Raw genomic sequence first — 20935 nt, 5'->3', positions numbered from 1 at the left:
TTTGCAGGAAACACGGCCCGCCCAAATATGTGCCCTTTGGGATACTGATATTTCAAAATTACTCATTTCCACGAGGTATTTTTGTAAAGCCCTTTCGTTTCCTACAAACTCGGACATCCTGCATCTTTTCACGTGTCCAACACTTCAACATACGTTCTTCGACTAGACTTTTATTCTGAAAGCCACACCCGGAAGTCCTGCTGCCTCATGCGCAGCAGTTAGCTTGATGCTAGTGTGAAAAGCTCACGATCACTTCTGAAGGACGGAAAGAAACACGGCCACTGCTCGGAACACTTTGCCATCTTTTCTACTGTCTCGGCGCTAAAATATACTCTGAGCAGGTAAGATGTGAGCTGTGTACCAGCGGCTGGCCGGTAGCTGCTGTGTTTCACGGCCTGTTGTGGTTTCAGGCCGGATTGCTGGCGTACAAGCGGAGCTGCTCTCTTTTCACAGGGATACATCACGTATGGCGCTCTTTACTTCGAAACGGTTTGCGAAGACCCGCGCCTGTCATGATAATTTCCCACATTTAAAGGGAAATAATCGCAGTTTTTTAGCTTTCAGCAGAAATATAATGTCGAAGTGTCACATTTTCCTACCAGCGACCTTTATTTCCTTGCATGAAAAGGCCCTGGGAGAGATTTCGGGGCGTTGAGATGTTCATAGTGAAATTTGTTTTCAGTTATAGCCAGTTTGGTGGAGAAAGAGACACACACCCCCTTTAATTCAAAACTTTGTCGGAGAAATTTGAGGCACTTTTTGTGTTTCGCTTCTTCGTGTCGCAAATCGGCCACAACGTCGCCATGTAGTGCAGGATTGTGATATGAAAGCATTTCAGTGAAGAGTAGAGGTTGAAATAAAGCATATTTGGTGTTATTTACATGAGCAGTATTGTGTGTTTGCACGCTGGCTCCGCCGCCGCAGTGAAATCCTGGCCCTGCTATCATGGCTGTAATGGCTCTATCAAGGCGTCGCAGCACGCTGCTATTGTGATTTTAAAAAAACAACCATTTTCGTTTATGGACTATTAAGGATCAAGCAGACGTTTTTTTAGTCTTTATATTTAATATATTTATGGCGCTTGAATATTATTCTGGACACTATCAAACAGACCATCACTGCAAATGACAGCATACAATTGGAGGTTTGATCCTCTACTTTAAAGAATACAGCGATGGAATTGCAACCAATCTTGCATTATTTTCCATCAAAATGTTGGTTAATACACAATGCAAATGTTTATTTAAAAATATACATAACAATAAAAATCATCCCTGCTCCTGGTAATATGCCTATGTGTATGTAATATGCTTTTTTACAACAAGCAGTACAGTCCAAAATTGCATATTTCCATATTTTCTCTGACTAATATTTCTTTTGTCTGCAAGTTGGGGCAGAGGAGATGAGGTAGAATACTGGAGCAGACTGTGTATGCAAAATGAAAAACATGTTGCATCATTTGCAGTAAAACTACTCATGGGGGGTTTGTGTGTAATTATAAGTAGCCCCTATGTGTAATAACATATTAACTGTTTTCCATTAAATCTGCTCCTCTAGGTTCAGAGTCCGGCTGCTGATTTCTCTGTTCCTATTTCCTGTACAGTCTGACTTATGCCAGGGATGACTCTGAGGTGGTTAATTTGTCAGCTTGTGTTGTGCCGATATTGTCTGCAACTGCCACCTTTAACGGCCAAACATAAACAACGTTATTGATCACCCTCCTTAGACATAAGCTCGCAAAATTACCACCCCTGATTAGCAGTTTTTGCATACGCTTGTTCTGTGGATTTTAGTGTTTATACTTAAGGCCATCACAGATTTTTCACAGCACAGTCAAGCAAAATGAAGTGCAGATCAGAAGTTGAGAAAATGTCAAGCTGCAAGAGATGTGTGCACCCCATGTGTGATCCACCAGAGGCTTTGCTGAACAATAGTTACGGAGTGTCTGTTGCACACAGACAGGACTCCTGTTCGGTGACTCTCTGTGCTCTGTTTTGGAGTTTCTTGCAGTATCAGTAGAGTCAAAGTGTTGTTTCCAGCTGTTTCTAATGGCTCCCCTCTAAGGGGTTTTATATGTGATTTCACAATAGGGAAAAGAAAATTTCCAGTTTACTCTCCAGTAACTGAATCCCTTTGGCAAACCCAGATTTACAAATATTTATCCCAAGTTCTAAACACATGAACAACTGAACACTTTATTATTAATTATTTATTACCTTAGCCAACATTTTCCTCATTCATTTTTGAACAGCATTGTCAAGAACTCTGGGCATCACATACATACAGTATGCTTTAAAAAAAGCCTCTGAGCAGCCGGTTTGAATCACATGAGCTGTTATTATGAGCTAGATGTATGACGAATGCAGTGATGCGTATGAAAGCTGTAATGCTGATATTGTAGAGGACACTGCGAGGCTGGATAATTGAGTGAAGTGGACAATTGGTTTTTTTAGAACTGCTTTGATAATATCTATTTGAAAGGATCTTCTAGTCTGTTCAGTGCAAAGTTATGTTATCATCTTATTTGTGGTCTTTTTAAATGTTTTTTTTTTTATCAGAGACTTGGTCGAACGAAAAAGGCCTTTGGTCATGTCAGGACAGAGGAAAGGAGCTGCGTCGCGGCTGCTTAAATGTGCCTTCTGCAGAACCACCCGGGACAAGGAGTGCGGGCAGCTGCTAGTGTCTGACAGCCAGAAGGTGGCAGCCCACCATAAGTGCATGGTGAGGAGAGCACCCTGTTCTCAACCTTTTTGAGCCTGTAATCCTTCAAGACTGCTTACTTGCAACGTTTGAATGCAATGTAGTGAGTAATTTGGCCCAAAAAACCCCTGCAGATTATGCGTTTTCTTGTTGTTTCACTTGTTTATAAGGGGAAGCCTACAAAAGATTCTGCATTTCAAGAAGCAGAAAAAAAGAAAAACTATTATATGATCATAAAACTGCACCTAAATTAGTTTAGCAGAAAGAAGTGATTTATCTCCCATATATTATCTTGAAAGGGTCCAGTTTGTCGTGTGTCCCCAGGGTGATCCTGACCTTCTGCTCTATAGCTTTTTTGACAATGTCGTCAAAAATCTGGTAAAACTCAGCTGTGACTGAATAAAAACGCTATGTTAACTCTCAGAGTAGTGTGGAAAATAGTGCATCTGCAGAAGTTTAGGGAAATAAAAATGCAGATATTGTACATATTAACATATCATCATGCAGCATCATATGAAAAGACTGTACAAACCAGTTTATATCTCTTCTAAATGTCCCATGCAGCTTTTCTCCTCTGCCCTGGTCACATCTCACTCAGACAGTGAAAACATCGGAGGGTTTTCCATTGAGGATGTGAAAAAGGAGATCAAAAGAGGAAATAAATTGGTAAGTACACACTGTGCTTATTAGTGAACCATGAATGGCAGAGGAGTGGGTAATTAAAGTGTTAGCAGGACATGAGGTCCAGCTTTTGGGCTGTGTGCTCCTGTGATCTTTTATCATTTAGAAAAGTAGAAATGTATTAACATTAGATTCATTAGAGTTTCTAACGCTTAATATTTAAGTGTGTGTCTGATACTGAATGATAATAGGATGAACTGCAGCTGTCTGTACAACTGTGCTACATTTGAATGTTTCTGTTTTTTTCATGTATGTGAAGAGTCTTGGCTCTGAAATACGACTTAATCTAATTAACAGCGTTTCTAATTTGATTTGCACAACATGCTGTAATTTAGTACCAGTTTCACACATTACATTTTTATTAGCTTTTTCACAGTGTTTATGGCACATGCTCATGGCATGATATAACTTATTCACTTATTCTCAAGATTATTCATATATATATTGTTTTTTTGGGGGGGGGCTTTAATTGATAGGACTGCACGAGTGTGTAAGGGGGAGAGAGAGGGGGGGCGACATGCAGCAAAGGGCCGCAGCCGCTGCGGCGAGGACACAGCCTCTATACATGGGGCGTCCGCTCTATCCACTCAGCCACCGACGCCCCGATTATCCATGTATTTAAAGGAGCAGTGCTTATTCATAGTCATATCTCAGCATGTGTTTACTTGAATCAATATACCTGCATATTTATTTTCATTTTCTTCCTCTTTGACCTACATATACATTAACATGGTGAAATCTATATTGAAAAGTGGTTATTAGATGCTAACAAACGATAAATAATGATATATGGGTAATGTATCTTTACATGATTGTAAAAATGACTTAATTGACTTAACTGTGCCCTGTGATCTTTGGAGGGAAATTATTATTAAGTCCCATGCTATAAAGTCACATTTTCACATTCCTAATTGACGAACCTGAGTGATAGTCGTCAGCTGTTTTTGAATGAATGTCAAAGGCCATGGATGTGCATGTGCTTGGCTTTTATTCTCAAAGTTGTAGGTCTGTTTCTTTCCCCCGTCAGATGTGTTCTTCATGTCACCGGCCGGGCGCCACCATCGGCTGTGACGTCAAGACGTGCCGGAGGACGTATCACTACTACTGCGCTTTGAAGGACAAAGCCCAGATCAAAGAGAATCCCTCACAAGGGATTTACCTGTAAGCCACTTTGCCTTCGAACTCTTGTTGTCATTTATTTTCAATAAATAAAGATATATTTCATTCATGTTCAATGAAAACATGCTTCTTTTGCTCCCGAACACAGTGTTTACTGTCGCAAACACCGGGATGCGTCTTTGGATGGCATTCAAGGTGAAGTATGCCTTAACATCTGTTATATCACTGAGCTGCATGGATGATTGGATTTACTGCTGGGTACCTGGTTTCCCTCTCAGTAGAAAAACTGTTTGCATTTGCAAAACAAACACAAATACTTATAGTCCATGCATTTGAGTTGTTTGTAATGATGATTTTCTATATGTGTATCGGATTGTAAATAAAATGCACCAGCCTTAAGCGTTGGATACATCTTTGCTGAATGGAAAAGCTTGTCCTAATCATGATCCTTGGTTTGCATTAGATGAAGAGGGAGCTGTGGCCAATGATTCAGACTCGTCGCCTCCACAAAGCAGAGGCAGAGGAAGATTTGAGAAGGGCAGAGCTAAGGTCGGGTCTCGTGGCCAATCTGAAGACACGCGCTCCACCTCCTCGCAGGCTGCGGACGAGGAGAGTTCCTCCCATGTAAGGCAACGCGTCTGGTCACTGTCTGCCATGGTCTGTCTGCTGCATGTGTCCTGAGTGTTGCTCTGTGTGTTGTAGCGGGACAGGTCACCTCTTCGGGCCAGCCCGGGAGACGGCGGCCAGCGCTGTGGCTTTTGTCATGCCGGTGAGGAAGAAAATGAAACGAGAGGCATGCTTCATACCGATAACTCCAAAAAAGTGGCGGCACACTACAAGTGCATGGTAAGAATGTTGTGTATGGGCACGATTGTTTGAGTAATGTGTTGCAGAACACTTTATGATGTTATTTTTAATTTAATTTATTTGATCTTTTTGTAATCTGTGATCCATCCAAGCTTTTTTCATCGGGGACAGTGCAGCTCACCACTACGTCACGGGCTGAGTTTGGAAACTTTGACGTGAAAACAGTCATCCAGGAAATAAAAAGGGGGAAAAGAATGGTGAGAAGATTTGTTTATCTTACATTTTAAAACCTGTTCAAAGAGTTTAAAAACTTTAAACCGTTGGCCTTGGTTTTTCCCCAGAAATGCACGCTCTGCGCTCAGTTGGGTGCGACCATTGGGTGTGAAATCAAGGCATGTGTGAAGACCTACCACTATCACTGCGGCCTGCAGGACAAAGCCAAATACATTGAAAACATGGCGCGTGGCATCTACAAGTGAGCTCATTCACTGATAAACACATCTTCACTCTTACTCTTAATACATTGCTTTTGCTTTACAACCACATTTACATATAATTTGACTCTTCCGTTGGATTACATGTTGTATACATTGGGACACATCTTTATAATAACAATCCGAAACCTGACCTCACCCTTTTCCCTCTTAATGCTACAATCATAACTCCACATCAGAGTGAAAGTAAAGGTGCCTGGGGGAGTTTTCTCAGTAACAAAGTTCTGTTAAGATCCAGTGTGACTTCACAAAATGCATTCAGTTCATACTTGAGGGCATGTTGGATGCGCTTCCTTCCTCAAAAAAACATCTGTAAAGCCAATTAAAAACGAAAAAAACATTGTGCATTATTTACACTCACCGGCCACTTCATTAGGCACACCTGTCCAACTGCTCGTGAATGCAAATTTCTAATCAGCCAATCACATGGCAGCAACTCAATGCATTTAGGCATGTAGACATGGTCAGGATGATCTGCTGCAGTTCAAACCGAGCATCAGAATGTGGAAGAAAGGTGATTTAAGTGACTTTGAACGTGGCATGGTTGTTGGTGCCAGACGGGCTGGTCTGAGTATTTCAGAAACTGATCTACTGGGATTTTCACGCACAACCATCTCTAGGGTTTACAGAGAATGGTCCGAAAAAGAGAAAATATCCAGTGAGCGGCAGTTCTGTGGGCGAAAATGCCTTGTTGATGCCAGACGTCAGAGGAAAATGGCCAGACTGGTTCAAGCTGATAGAAAGGCAACAGTAACCCAAATAACCACTCGTTACAACCGAGGTATGCAGAAGAGCATCTCTGAACGCACAACACGTCGAACCTTGAGGCAGATGGGCTACAGCAGCAGAAGACCACACTGGGTGCCACTCCTGTCAGCTAAGAACAGAAAACTGAGGCTACAGTTCGCACAGGCTCACCAAAATTGGACGATACAAGATTGGAAAAATGTTGCCTGGTCTGATGAGTCTTGATTTCTGCTGCGACATTCGGATGGTAGGGTCAGAATTTGGCGTCAACAACATGAAAGCATGGATCCATCCTGCCTTGTATCAACGGTTCAGGCTGGTGGTGGTGGTGTAATGGTGTGGGGGATATTTTCTTGGCACACTTTGGACCCCTTAGTACCAATTGAGTATCGTTGCAATGCCACAGCCTACCTGAGTATTGTTGCTGACCATGCCATCCCTTTATGACCACAGTGTACCCATCTTCTGATGGCTACTTCCAGCAGGATAACGCGCCATGTCATAAAGCTCGAATCATCTCAGACTGGTTTCTTGAACATGACAGTGAGTTCACCAGATCTCAATCCAATAGAGCACCTTTGGGATGTGGTGGAACGGGAGATTCACATCATGGATGTGCAGCCGACAAATGTGCAGCAACTGCGTGATGCTGTCATGTCAATATAAACCAAACTGTCTGAGGACTGTTTCCAGTACCTTGTTGAAGCTATGCCCCAAAGTATTAAGGCAGTTCTGAAGGCAAAAGGGGGTCCAACCCGGTACTAGCAAGGTGTACCGAATAAAGTGGCCGGTGAGTGTATATTTTGACTGTGCTACAAAAATCTGTTTGTGGTGGAAGATGATTTAATTGAGAGAGAGAAACCAAGCCCCCAGGAAGTGCGCCACCCTCTGAAGCAAAATTTACATAGTGGCCGAAAGTGGAAGTACAGCGTCAGGTGATGCACACTGGCCCAGAAAGACTTTTCTCCATTTGTTAACATCGGGAAAGAGACCTCCTTAAATCACTGGATAATTTTTTTTTTGAGACATGTTGACTTTTCAGAACGCATTTTTTTATAGCCATTATTAAAAAAAAAAAAGTCCTAAAGACATAAAATACGCTATTTTCCGAATCAAGATTTGGAATTCGGTGTTTCTCCAGACAAAATGAACATGCATCGGACCCACGGGACTCTACCGCGTGAACTCTAAGAGTTTCTGATAGCACAGGCTTCGTACCGGCTGTAGTAATGGATGTTTTTGCTGTAATTCATTAGTTTTTAATCACAATTCATCATTTTTACCATTTTACAACACATCCATATGCTGTTGGCTGTAAAGCCTGTAATATGGACGTCTTACCATGTCTCTATCAGAGACCGTATATACAGTCTATGGTCTGTATTCAAACTACCGGTTATCAGTGAGCAGCGGAGCTCTAGAGACAGATACTAAAAGGTACTGAACGTAGTATTTTCAAAAGTTGAGCTGTGTGATAAAACATAGGGCAATATTAAAAGCACCACCTTTTATTACCTTTTTATGGGCACGACATATTCAGATTCTGTTAATTTGATTTCTCCGGTTGTGATTACGATATCATTCCCTGATGAGTTGTATGTATATGTGTGTGTGTGTAGAGAGAGAGAGAGAGATAAATATACCATTATTTGATAATCACGTAAATATTAAAACCGACAACGCTGTCGTTATACCGCCGATTAGCTACTGTTGCTAATAAGCTAAGCTACTACGACAGACATGCTCGTGCACCGGCGCTGTTCGCTTCGAGCACTCGGGTCATGTGAGTGCGCAAGCCAGTGAGTCGAAGTCAATGCTCGGGTACACTCGGCTGCATTCGGCTGTCTTTAATCACTTCCACGCATGCTCTATGGGCCAGTAGATCCAGGTATTTTACACTTTTCTAAACCCCAAAAAAGAGTTTTCTCTGCTTCATGCACCACTGAGCAGCTCTCATAGAAATGAATGAGGCCCCGCCCCCACGGCTGTATCCAGACTTCCTTATAACGGTGCGTACCCGCCTCAAATGAAATCGTGTCGCGCCGGACGCTCCAGTTTTGACGCTCGTACAAAAACCCCAAAATGGGACTCGCCGCGCGTCGAGCCCACCCAAACAACAACATTTCTTCCGCCATTTCATTCTCTCGTTGACCATGCCTGAGATAACCACGATCGCTGCACTGTACCTGCTCTGGAGAAGTTCCCAGCGTCGTCTGCGGGCTAGGCGCCGACGTCGGTTCTGGGTGCTGTACAAGGGACAGGAACTGTCGTACAGCTCTGGGTGAGCGGTGACGGCGATGATAAGCTGCTCCTCCATTGTTTCTGGCGGTTTGATTAGATTTTGCAAGGGAACACCAGGACGTCCATACGTCAGCACGTCGATGACGATCTCAACGCTGATAGGCTGTCGCGGCGCGTCTTCACGCGACGACGCCACAAAAGTTCAATTATTTCAACTCGAGCGTTGGACGCGAGGCATTGGACGCGACGCGAATTTCGCGTCCAACGTGACGCGTTGAGGCGTCAAATCGCGTCTTTGCATTGACTTTGTATGTAATCTTGAGGCGCGATCATTTTTAATTGCGTTTGGTGGGTACGCACTGTAATACATCCATGAGAGAAACTCATTTAGAATTTAGGACGCCATTTTTTTTTTTTTTTTTTTGGGGTTTTAGAACTTGACGATGTCACATTCCATCCTGATGTCACATTCCATCCTGATGTCACATTCCATCCTGATGTCATCGGTCTTTGAAAATTCAACTCTAAAGAGTTCTGCTTTGATGATGTCACATTACAGTTCCATAGAATTTGTCTTTGATGCTTACCTTATGAATAGAGGCACAAAACTGAAAAGAAACAGAATCTGATCGGACAGCAGAGAAGTTACAGGTACACAGGATCTAGCTATTTCAACTGCACTTGGATAAGTGTTTGAAAAAATTAGTTAGCGGAAATGAAATATTTAAATTACGACGATTGTAACATGGAGGCAATGTGTGAACCATTTGAGGTAGAAAAGAATGCCATTCTCTGTAGCAAGTCAGCACGCTACCTTATTGTGGACTTTAATGGAGAGGGATGTTTTGGAAAAGTTGCCAAGTGCATCAACCTCGAAACACTAGAGACAACAGCCATCAAGATCCATCACAGGAGTGACGATGAGGCCGTTTACAGAGAAGTGGAAATGCTCCAAGAACTTAGCTACCTTGATCCAGAGAAATACAACATTGTGGAATTCAAAGACTATTTCACATATCAAGGCCAGTCTTGCCTCGCTTTTGAGATGCTAGACAGGAGCCTTATGGACTTGGTAGAGCAGAGAGGGGCACCACTGACTCTAAATGAAATCCGTCCAATAACCCAGCAGCTACTTGTAGCATTTGAAGCCCTGAAGGACGGTGGTATAATTCACTCTGACCTGAAACCTGACAATGTTATGCTTGTCAACCATCAGGATCAGCCCTTCAGGGTGAAATTAATTGACTTTGGCTTGGCCCTTCCAAATTTTGCAGCGAAGACTGGAACTGTGTTGCAAGCAATCGGGTACAGAGCTCCAGAGGTGTACTTGGGGCTCCCGATTACTGAGGCAATCGACATGTGGGGACTAGGATGTGTCCTTGCATATCTGTATTTTGGCTTCCACTTCTTCAGTATTAGCTCACCATTCAGCATGATACAAGCTATTTGTAATCTCCTTGGTCAGCCAAGGGATCACCTGCTGAATGCTGGAAAATACACCAAACAGTTTTTCACCAGGGAGAAGGGCTCAGCCAAACCACAATGGAGACTGAAGACGCCAGAGGAGTGTGTTAGAGACCACGGTCGAAAGCCCCCGAAGAGCAATTGGATTTTTGATTCCTTCAGTAATTTGGCAGAAGCAGTAGAAAGTCAGTCAGTAATAGGGGATGGTATTGAGTTAAGAGACAGGATCGCATTTGTAAACCTTCTACAACAGCTGCTCAGTGTTGATCCTGCAAATAGAATCACGCCCGGGGAAGCTCTGCAACATTGTTTTATTACAATGGAGCACCTAGATGAGGACATGGACACCAGCTCTTATGTACAAACTGCCTTTGAGCTGATGACTGTCTGCCCCATAGAAGAGTCAGATGATTCATATGGATTTGATGATTCTATTGACTCAACTGATGGAGCAGCATACTATTCTCCTCAGATCTCCTGTGGCGCTGACGTACAGGAAGTGCAATGTGGGTCCTCGAGCGGTGAAGCTGTCATAATTGAGAGAGTCAGTTATGACGACAGGGACCCACAAGCAATCTCCTGCAATCCTCCGTACCCCAATGGTGCACACGTACACAGAAAGCCATCCATGATTTTCAACAGTGAAGATTCAGTAGCCATGAACTTCATTTACAAAGAAGAGAACCAAAACGGAAACCGGTATGACTCAATGGCTAAGGCTATCATCCATGGGGTTGAAGACCTGCGATTGCAAAACTCTAATCCCCCAGCTCACAGGTCTGACTCACGGAGAGAACCATTTGGGCCTTTTAGTGCTGACGATTCAGTAGCTTTGAAATTCATTCATGAAGACGATGACCAACAAGTAAACCGGTATAACGCTCCAACTCCCAAAGACACTGGCCTACAGAGAGGGCCATATGGGCCTTCCAATGCTGAAGACTCATTGGCTAATGCTGTCATCTGTGAGTCCGAGGGCCTGCGATTACACTACGATAATCCACCAGCTCATAGGTCTCACTCACAGAGGAAGCCATATGGGCCTTCTAGGGCTGAAGATTCAGTAGTGGTGAACTTAATTTACGAGGACGAGAACCAACAAGAAAACTGGTATGATCCTCAATTGTCAAATGGCGCTCACCTACAGAGCCATCTGGAACTTCCAATGCTGAAGATTAAGTGGCCATGCATTTCCTCTGTGAGTTAGAGGACTTGCATCTACACTATTCTAATCCACCAGCTCGCAGGTCTCACTCACAGAGAGAGCCATGTGGGAGTTTCAGCAATGACATGGAGGCACACACCACCTACTTCGATGATGGAGCGTCATACATTCCTGTTACTCTTCAATTTCCAATCTCCTACCAATCAACACCCTGTGGAGCCATTTGCCTGCTGAGCTTTAGTGATGGAGCTTAGCTGGCAATGGTGCAGCAAAGACAGCTGCAGCCACCACAATTTTAAATTTTGGTCCTGCAGCTGCCATTAGACCTGTAACACCTGATTTGGACACTGTCAACATCAGCCAGCACAGTTCCCAAGGATCGCTGAGTGAAATAGGAAGAGATTTCCTTCTTACTGTCAGCCTTGACCCTGAGAGAGCTAGCAGAATTCCCAAGGATTGCCAAGTGAAAGAGGAAGTGATTTCCTTTTTCACTGTCAACATTGACGTTGAGATGGCAGAATACCTAGGGATTGCTGAGTGACAGACGAAGACATTTCCACGTTGAAAGGACTAATCTACATCGACCTCAAGACTTCAACCCAGACAAAAAGAACTCTCTACAATCACTGCGGGTACATGGACATGAAAAAACGTTTATAAGGCTCATCTTGGTCATATTTGGGATATGAGTTTGCATGAGCACAGAGAAACTGGGTTATTCACATTTTGTGTATTCTTCCCAGTTTCTTTCAAGGTTCTGAAACGTTTTTTTTATGTCCATGTAAATGCACTGATTTGGGGGGCACAGTGGTGCGGTGGTTAGCACTGTCACCTGACAGGGAGAGGGTTCTGGGCTTCTTCCTGAATGGAGTTTGCATTTTCTCCCTGTGCCTTCGTGGGTTTACTCCGGGTGCTCCGGTTTCCTCCCACTATCTAAAAATATGCACTTTAGGTTAATTTGTGATTCCAATTTCACCTTTGTTTCGTTAAATAAATCAAACAAAACATAAAAATATATGTTAATTTTTATTTATTGAGAATTTCGGAGAAATTAAGAATACCTGCAAAGTCTTTTATAAAGCATAAAGTGGATTTATTTGCTTCTGAAAGTCTGCTGCAAGCAGGAGTAATGTTAATAGAATTTGTAACTTGAGTACAGTGATGCACAGTACCCACAGCACTTCAGCAAGGTCCAACGTCGTTGTTCTCCACAGGAAAATAATGGCTGAAGCCTGAAGGTAGTGCTCTGGTTTGGTAAAGTGTGGTAATTGAAAAGAAGAACTTTAAATTGATTTTCAGATGCCTCGTGCAGCTCAGCTACCCAGCTAGCTAAATGTGCTTTCCAACCTTGTGAGGACATGGGTGTCTGTGGGACAGTTATATGCCAGTGTGGTGGACTAAAGAATGCCTGACTCTTCAAGGAAACCTTGTAGTAGTTCTCTGCATTTTTTTATGTCCCTTTTTCTCATGTTTTGTGGTCAGTGTTGTTTTTTGCTTGATTCTGTCAATTAGTGGAGTTCTTGCTTTCTAGATAAATATGGGGATGTTGTTCATCAGCTTGGTCTTTGGTGTATTTTGACCCCAACACCTTTTTTGTGCCCATGTTCTACAATTTTAGTTGATTTGTTTCTGTTAAGTAAGGTTGCAACACTTGCACATTGTCATTAGCATGTAGCCAGTAGTGAGTTCATGAGACCTTTTTGCCAGAAACAGCCACCTGCTGCTGAAAACTACTGGAAGAGGTGAAACTAAACTTAAAACGGCAGGTCTTAAAACCCAAACATGAGCTAAAAGACACTAACATTCTTTATAGGAATGTGGGAAACAGTTGGATGCTAACTCTGTTTGTTAATTTCTGTGCAAGAACTATCACATTATATGTATAGTCATTTAACTGAATGTTTTTTAACTCTTTGGTGAGAGCAACCAGCAAAAATTACCTGAAAATAAGAAACAAAAAATAAAGTAAGGTAAAAAAAAAAATTAATTTTTAAAAAATCTTTTTAACTGAACTGCTAAAAACGTGTTCGCAGCTATGTGTAATCATCTCTCACAGATATAGCTGAATACTTTTGAAGAGCTGCATTGTTAAGTGGTAATATGTTATGTATAGGGTAAATTAGTTTCTATCATCGGTTTCTTTTACTTTTTCGAGCAAACTGATGCCACTGTTAAAACTATCTCCCTGGTTGTTTCTATTGAAATCTACTGAAAACTATAGAGTGATTTGGTGGCTACTTTCAGATATATTTTAATACAAATTTTAGAGCAAGAGTAATATTGTCAAAGTAAATGGTCGTTGTCTGGTATATTCACTAACAAAGCATGCAGAAACAAAGCTATGTGATGCAAAATAGTTATTTATTCTTGCACCTAAAAGGAAAAGCGAGACTTGGTTACACACACAAACAGCGTTTTTGTAAACAGTTTGAGCCTGTAAGTGGCACAAAATAGCATGTTTAGTTGGGGCAGCCTGTTTTGTACGTGTGCCTGGAACGGTCTCAATATTGAAGCAGTTTTAAAAAATCATTGTCTAATGTATTTCCTCTGTTCTGATAATGAAAATGTGCCAGCTCTCTTAGTTCAGATGTTTTTGCTAGTCTGTGAACACAGCACAGGTGCAATGCATCATAAGTTATTTAAATCCCTCAGCAGCAGTTTCTGATAACTGATGAGTAGATCCGGTTAGAGCTGATCACATTAATGAATAAGAGTGCAGAGTGAACAAAAGCGAACTTTTAGACCCAGCACAATGGACAGTTAAGTTTCACTTTCACTGCAATTGGTGTTTGAGTGGTCTGTCTGTGACAACAGTGCACTCAGCGCTCTGAGAGTGTGGTGCAATTAATAACTACAAGGTATATACACTCACCGGCCACTTTATTAGGCACACCTGTCCAACTGCTCGTGAATGCAAATTTCTAATCAGCCAATCACATGGCAGCAACTCAATGCATTTAGGCATGTAGACATGGTCAGGACGATCTGCTGCAGTTCAAACCGAGCATCAGAATGTGGAAGAAAGGTGATTTAAGTGACTTTGAACGTGGCATGGTTGTTGGTGCCAGACGGGCTGGTCTGAGTATTTTAGAAACTGCTAATCTACTGGGATTTTCACGCACAACCATCTCTAGGGTTTACAGAGAATGGTCCGAAAAAGAGAAAATATCCAGTGAGCGGCAGTTCTGTGGGCGAAAATGCCTTGTTGATGCCAGAGGTCAGAGGAGAATGGCCAGACTGGTTCGAGCTGATAGAAAGGCAACAGTAACTCAAATAATCACTCGTTACAACCAAGGTATGCAGAAGAGCATCTCTGAACGCACAACACGTCGAACCTTGAGGCAGATGGGCTACAGCAGCAGAAGACCACACTGGGTGCCACTCCTGTCAGCTAAGAACAGAAAACTGAGGCTACAGTTCGCACAGGCTCACCAAAATTGGACGATACAAGATTGGAAAAACGTTGCCTGGTCTGATGAGTCTTGATTTCTGCTGCGACATTCGGATGGTAGGGTCAGAATTTGGCGTCAACAACATGAAAGCATGGATCCATCCTGCCTTGTATCAACGGTTCAGGCTGGTGGTGGTGGTGTAATGGTGTGGGGGATATTTTCTTGGCACACTTTGGGCCCCTTAGTACCAATTGAGTATCGTTGCAATGCCACAGCCTACCTGAGTATTGTTGCTGACCATGCCATCCCTTTATGACCACAGTGTACCCATCTTCTGATGGCTACTTCCAGCAGGATAACACGCCATGTCATAAAGCTCGAATCATCTCAGACTGGTTTCTTGAACATGACAGTGAGTTTACCAGATCTCAATCCAATAGAGCACCTTTGGGATGTGGTGGAACGGGAGACTCGTATCATTGATGCGCAGCCAACAAATCTGCAGCAACTGCGTGATGCTATCATGTCAATATAAACCAAACTGTCTGAGGACTGTTTCCAGTACCTTGTTGAAGCTATGCCACAAAGTATTAAGGCAGTTCTGAAGGCAAAGAGGGGTCCAACCCGGTATTAGCAAGGTGTACCTAATAAAGTGGCCGGTGAGTGTATATCTTCAGTAGCCAACTTGCAGTCTTCCTCTTTTCTTTATTAAGTCTTTCTTTTTATGCGTGTAACCGCTGCTAGCTGTGGAACAGCCTGAAATTATCAGCAGGAATGTGTATTGTGTTGCCCACAAAAAATGATCTCCACCGGGCACCTTTAACTGTGACCCCTCATCTCATTTCTCAGTTTTGCACATCCTCAATTCCTTTCCTCCTCTCCTTGCATTTTGGTCCCCCCTACATGAGATTCAAGCCGGGGAAGCAAGGACAGGAGACACAAAGAGAGAAAGGTCAAAGCAGCAGGCATTCAAGAAGAATTTGACATCTGTGCTCAGGAGTCGTCATTTTAAAGCAATGTCAATTAAATATGACTTGTGGCACAACTGCTTCCTGTGCGCTCAACAAACGGGGAATTGCAGACAGTTTGCACATTTTATCTTAAAATACTAATACAGCTTATGAGTATAGAAGGAATACTTACATTTGTAAAGTCCTGCTGCTGCCATGATTTGTGTATTCCAGCTGTGTCCCTTTAATACGTCGCGGGTGCTGAAAAAAACATACACAAAGGAAACATCTCTGTATCCCAGGCGTTTATAGCTCCCCCGGCAAACCTCCTTTTTCCTCAAGATGCATCTTAGGAATTCAGAAATCCTTCAAGATGCTGCACTTTCAGGTTCCCAGGCAGGAGGATGCAGGAAAAAGCAGACGAGGAGGCACCAAAGAGAGAAATGAAAAGAACCTTAATGCTTTACAGCTTGACTGAACCACATGACACTTTTAAAGTAACCACTGCTTTGCATTGCATTGCCATTACTGTATTTTGTTACTTACAAATCCTCCTCTTTGTGTGTGTGTGTGTGTGTGTGTGTTAAGACTATATTGTAAGAACCACAGTGGCAATGAGGAAAGAGATGAAGAAGATGAGGAACGAGAGAATCGCAGTAGACAGAGAGCAGAAAACAACCACGGAGGAACACCGTCAACGCAAGTGAATGGCAACTAGGTATGTTATTAGCGGACATGGAACACAAAAAACATTTTTTTAAAACAAAACAAATATATCCGCATTTAATCAGACATGAGGTTTCAGTGTTTTCCTGTAGCAGTAGTGTTACTGACACAACCAAAACCCTATCCTCTGTACTTTTGCTTGGTCGCACAAGCTTGAGTGCCACAGATACATTTCGAGACACCAGGCAATATCGCTGCAAGATGCTGACAGCAGGACTACAGAAGGGATGTTCAACTGACGGCCCTGAGGGTGTGCAGGGGCAGTGAAACAAACTGATTCACAAATGGATTTTTTTTTTTTTTACTTTGAATGTAAATGTGGTGACAGATTGCATAAAAAGCACAAGAAAGGAGCTTGTTTATAAGAAAAAAGCGACGGGGGACAATCTCACAGACCTCTGGAAAATTATTAATATTAATTAATATTATTAATTATTAATGTTTGTTAATTTACTGCCCCCCCCCCCGTCATTTTGGAAAAGTGGGTTAGAGCAGTGAATATGTGAATCCTGAGAAGGAATGGAATGAAATTGTTTTAAAGCAAACCTAACCAATCCAACCAATGAAGACAACGAGTACTAGCTAATAATGCAGAGAGAGTAGAGCGGGTCATTCCTCAGCTGTAATAGGATTCACATGTTTGCCCTCAGACAAAGCACCCCTGGATGACAGCGTGCAATGGAAGGAATATATATTAATGATGACGTTTTTTATATCTAAATAAATAACGCCTTATTATTTGATCAACTAATTTCTTTTTCTTTATAGTTGATGTCTGTTTTTTGTTTTCCCCCTATGGCGAGTTTTTGTGGTGAGGGGTGGGGTATGTGGGTACCGGTCTGTTCACTTCACTTAAATGATTAAAAACCCAGTAAACATAATTTGAAATAAATAAGCATCTAACCTTGCAGATATAAAAAGAAACATTAGCTTTGATCTTTTACGGCTGACAATAATTCATCAGTCAGCTACCAACCTGTGTGTCCTTTCCCCACATCGTTTTAATATTACCACAGAAAGGTGGAAAGGAGGAAGTAAACCTGGCTGATGTTGTTGGCTAGCAAACCTAATATGTGACTATGTAAATAGTGTAAGTGTCTGTGAAGACTGTGACAGCCTCCCAGCCACATCTTTTAACCATCTACAGAAATCTTTTCTTCTTTTTAACTCAGGCGAGCTTAGCACGCAGCATGGGTGAAAGGAGCAGGACTACTTAAGGATCAGTTGCAATAAATGGGGTTTTAAAGTGTCCTGTCATTTTGTTGATGACGTTCTTACAGGTCGGCCTGATGGATGTGACTTGGGGGTGAAAACAGAAGAACTCGGAGACGAAGGAGAGATATTTTTTTATACTAAATCTTAGCCTACTTACGCCGTCTTGGTGCGCAAGCGGCCACGAGCCCTTCACACAGTTTCTTCCAGTAAACGGACTTGATTTCCCTATGTGCCCCGGATGTCTTCTTCATGTGAAGCCCTGCTGAGAGTAGACTGGACGAGCTTTTCAGACTGAAGGTACTCTGCAGAGCGCAGGACTGCTGCAGGATCGTGAAAAGCCATGGCTTAATCTTTCCCGAGAGTCACTTTATGGGCTCAGTTTTAACTTCATGTATTCTGAGAATAGGAGCTGATGGACTGATCTTCTGATTGTCACTCACCGCCCATGTCCCCACAGAGAACACGACACACACTCGCTGAAACAGATACATTCTCGCTCTTCCTTCGCTTCTAAAGGACTCACTTTTAAGAGGGGTCTGTTTGTTACTCGTCTCTATCAAGTCGTGAAGTTTGATTACCTTGTTTCTGTACTCATGTCTTAAGAATACTCTTTTCATGTTAGCCTTTCTTTCTTGATATGTAGTATTTTGCTACTGTATTATCATGAGTCATTTTGAATATCTGGAGTTCAGACAGTCGCATTTACAAGTTTTGCCAGCATGTACTTGGATTTTCCCACTGTTCAAGGTGGCATTTTTTTTTAATTTAGCTACTAAAGAGCAATGTAGAGCTCTTTAGATGAGTTGGCTTTACTTTGTTTGATGTACTGTTACTTGTATCTCTCAGATGTATCCATGAATGATTGGAATAGAAAATATTTTATTTTACACATTACTGAGTGAACGGGAGTGTTTTATTTGAAAGTGTGTGCTGAGAACACAGAGCAGTAGTCATGGCTAGTTACAGGGTGTTAAAGGGGAAGATTCCTGGTGAGGTTTGAAGAGTGAGGAATGTCACACTCGCTGCAGTGTCATGAACTCAGACCTCCACATACACAGCTTCTACTCTGTCCTCAGCGCTTACAGTTCTTTTCAGGGATATATTTGGGCTTTTAATTTATTTAGATAAAATATAAAAACACAACATATCTACTTATTGAAATACTTCACCTGCAAAATGACTTTGTACATCGATTAATCACCGCCTGTTATGTTGAATGCGTGAAGAAAATGTCTTTCTTTCGTGCCTCCACTGTAAACAGAGAATCCAAAAAATTAATTTTTTCTTATCAAAATTAAAGTCATTGGGGGTTTAACAACAGCAAAGTGTCCTTTACAAACTCTCACACAACTCAGGCAGTATAATCCAAGTCTCATTTGTCCAGTCATTTGATGGACACGACCCAACACGTATTGTCACCGAACCATCAGAATTTAACACACTTAAATTACAAGTAGTCCACACTACTTGGCTGCGCACGAGACAGAACAGAGGTGTTTAAAATCTTATTGTTGTAGCAAAAAATGCATGTTTTCAGGAAATACTGGGTATTAGAGATGTAACAATACACTGATCTGGATCAACATATTGACTTAATCATCAACAGTCCAATATCATGGATGTAAATGGAAAACATTGATACATATATTTGAGATATGCCTTTATTTTGAAATTCCCATGGGATGTCTGTGTCACCATTTTTGTCAAAGCACACCTCCTTCCAAACCATTCATACAGTGCAACAGTATTTATTGATATTGTCTTGGGTCAACCATGGGGACCTAAACTAAATCGGATCAACATCATAATTGGCAGACATTGTGATATCAGAAAATATCATAGTTGTCCGAAGAATCTATATAATAACCAGTTGTGATTATTGTGATGAAATTAGTGATTTACACTCATGCTGAGCATACGGCTGGGTAAATGAGACTTGGCTTATACTGCAGAAGCTGTGTCAGAGTTTAAATGGATGTTTTGATATAGTTTTGCTATTGTTAATCTCAGTCCCAGATTACTTAAATTCATGCTGAATTCTTTTGTAATGATCTCTTCACCTTGGAGGCATGTGAGAAACCAAGTTTACTTCACAAGTTCATGGCAACTCATCATGATCAAATGGGTATTTAACATGCGATGTAGTCCTTGAAAAAACAAGTTCTCATTAGGTTCACAACATAATATTATGATATGATATAATTTATGTTGATATCAAAGATGTTAAGAGGGACTATAGTGAAGCCGTTATGTTGATGTAGTTTAATGCCAGAAGTTACATCATGACTGTGAGCTATAAAATTTATATTAAAACTTTTTGATTGACATTTTGAGGGCATTACAAATGTAGTAAACCTGAAGATTTTCCAAAGTTATAAATAAATACATGCCATGGTAGATCAAAGGAAAAAATATACAGCATTCACATTATTTTTACAGCTAAGTTCTAATGTCCCATACTACATATCAACCATAAAACTTCAAGAAATGCATCTGCTTTTTTGTACTTTGAGAAACAATGGAATACCTAAAATTCGTCGCTCAGATTGCAACTCCAAAGTGCCGCTGCCAATTAGATATAACGAGAGAAAGCAAAAATTGATTTTCAAATACTGTAACACTGCAATAGTTTGAATGTTTTGCAGCTGTGAGTGGTTCCTCTGTTTCCTGTCTGCCACACATATAGCCATATATATCAACAGCATACTCACAAATCAAGCCCCTCCAGATTGCGTACAGACTTCAAGGACAAATGGTGTTGGTTAGAGTGTGATCACATGACTGACTCAAATTACTCAAAAGCACTGAATTGAGACAGCTCTGAACTGCAAAGTCTCTGGATTGTCACTGTTACTAATAGTGTAAGTTGTGGTACTCTGATGCATGCAAATCTTCTGTCTTGCAGCTCAGTTTACAGTTACATAAGTGTAACTGCCCTCTAATGGCAACGGGAATCATCAGTGAATAACATTATTATGTGACGTTAGTGAGGCACTATGACCCATAGGCAAAGACGTAGCCAGGACTTCAGAAATGAGGGGATCTTGATCCCTCTCAGTGTGCGCCCACCCCACTGCTCCTAAAACATTCTGATCAGAAAACCAAGTGAAAACTTTTCAAAAAATGTGTTTAGCTAATCAGCTTCTCCATCTGTAAAGTTTTCCTAGCATGCAGGTCTAGGTGGTGTTTTTATGCCTCCATGCCCGTGATAGCCAGGGCCAGAGGCATTATGTT

The 20935-nt window shown here is 41.8% G+C and overlaps 2 protein-coding genes across 3 annotated transcripts; both read left to right on the top strand.

The window, feature by feature from the left end:
- The first annotated feature begins 181 nt into the window (after positions 1–181).
- Positions 182–18595, top strand: phf6 (PHD finger protein 6). 2 transcript variants are annotated; one of them, XM_042492840.2, is made up of 11 exons: positions 182–341; positions 2559–2721; positions 3265–3366; positions 4409–4542; positions 4649–4695; positions 4964–5124; positions 5203–5346; positions 5460–5564; positions 5649–5782; positions 16349–16478; positions 17767–18595. In XM_042492840.2, the coding sequence occupies exons 2-10, from the start codon at positions 2590–2592 to the stop codon at positions 16476–16478; spliced, it is 1089 nt and encodes a 362-aa protein (XP_042348774.2). In that variant the 5' UTR covers positions 182–341; positions 2559–2589; the 3' UTR covers positions 17767–18595. The 2 variants fall into 2 exon arrangements, with proteins under 2 accessions (XP_042348774.2, XP_087937471.1); XM_088081345.1 differs by lacking the exon at positions 17767–18595 and adding an exon at positions 16639–16876.
- Positions 9158–16338, top strand: LOC148188964 (homeodomain-interacting protein kinase 1-like). Its single transcript, XM_088081344.1, has one exon. It carries the CDS (start codon positions 9505–9507, stop codon positions 11458–11460), a length of 1956 nt encoding a protein of 651 aa, XP_087937470.1. The 5' UTR covers positions 9158–9504; the 3' UTR covers positions 11461–16338.
- Positions 18596–20935: the final 2340 nt, after the last annotated feature.

The sequence above is a fragment of the Plectropomus leopardus genome, chromosome 8 (genome assembly GCF_026936395.1).
Source record: "Plectropomus leopardus strain MGB_pleo_1.0 chromosome 8, ASM2693639v1, whole genome shotgun sequence".
NCBI classification, from domain to species: domain Eukaryota; kingdom Metazoa; phylum Chordata; class Actinopteri; order Perciformes; family Serranidae; genus Plectropomus; species Plectropomus leopardus.
The sequence above is the reverse complement of the archived record's forward strand: the minus strand, read 5'-3'. Positions and strand labels throughout refer to the sequence as shown.

Bases quoted from the DNA above. Each gene is read 5' to 3' on its own strand.
- LOC148188964 (XM_088081344.1), top strand. From the start codon at position 9,505: ATGAAATATTTAAATTACGACGATTGTAACATGGAGGCAATGTGTGAA.
- phf6 (XM_042492840.2), top strand. From the start codon at position 2,590: ATGTCAGGACAGAGGAAAGGAGCTGCGTCGCGGCTGCTTAAATGTGCC. The intron at 4,543-4,648 runs GTAAGCCACTTT...TCCCGAACACAG, and splicing joins CCCTCACAAGGGATTTACCT to TGTTTACTGTCGCAAACACC. The intron at 5,783-16,348 runs GTGAGCTCATTC...GTGTGTGTTAAG, and splicing joins ATGGCGCGTGGCATCTACAA to ACTATATTGTAAGAACCACA.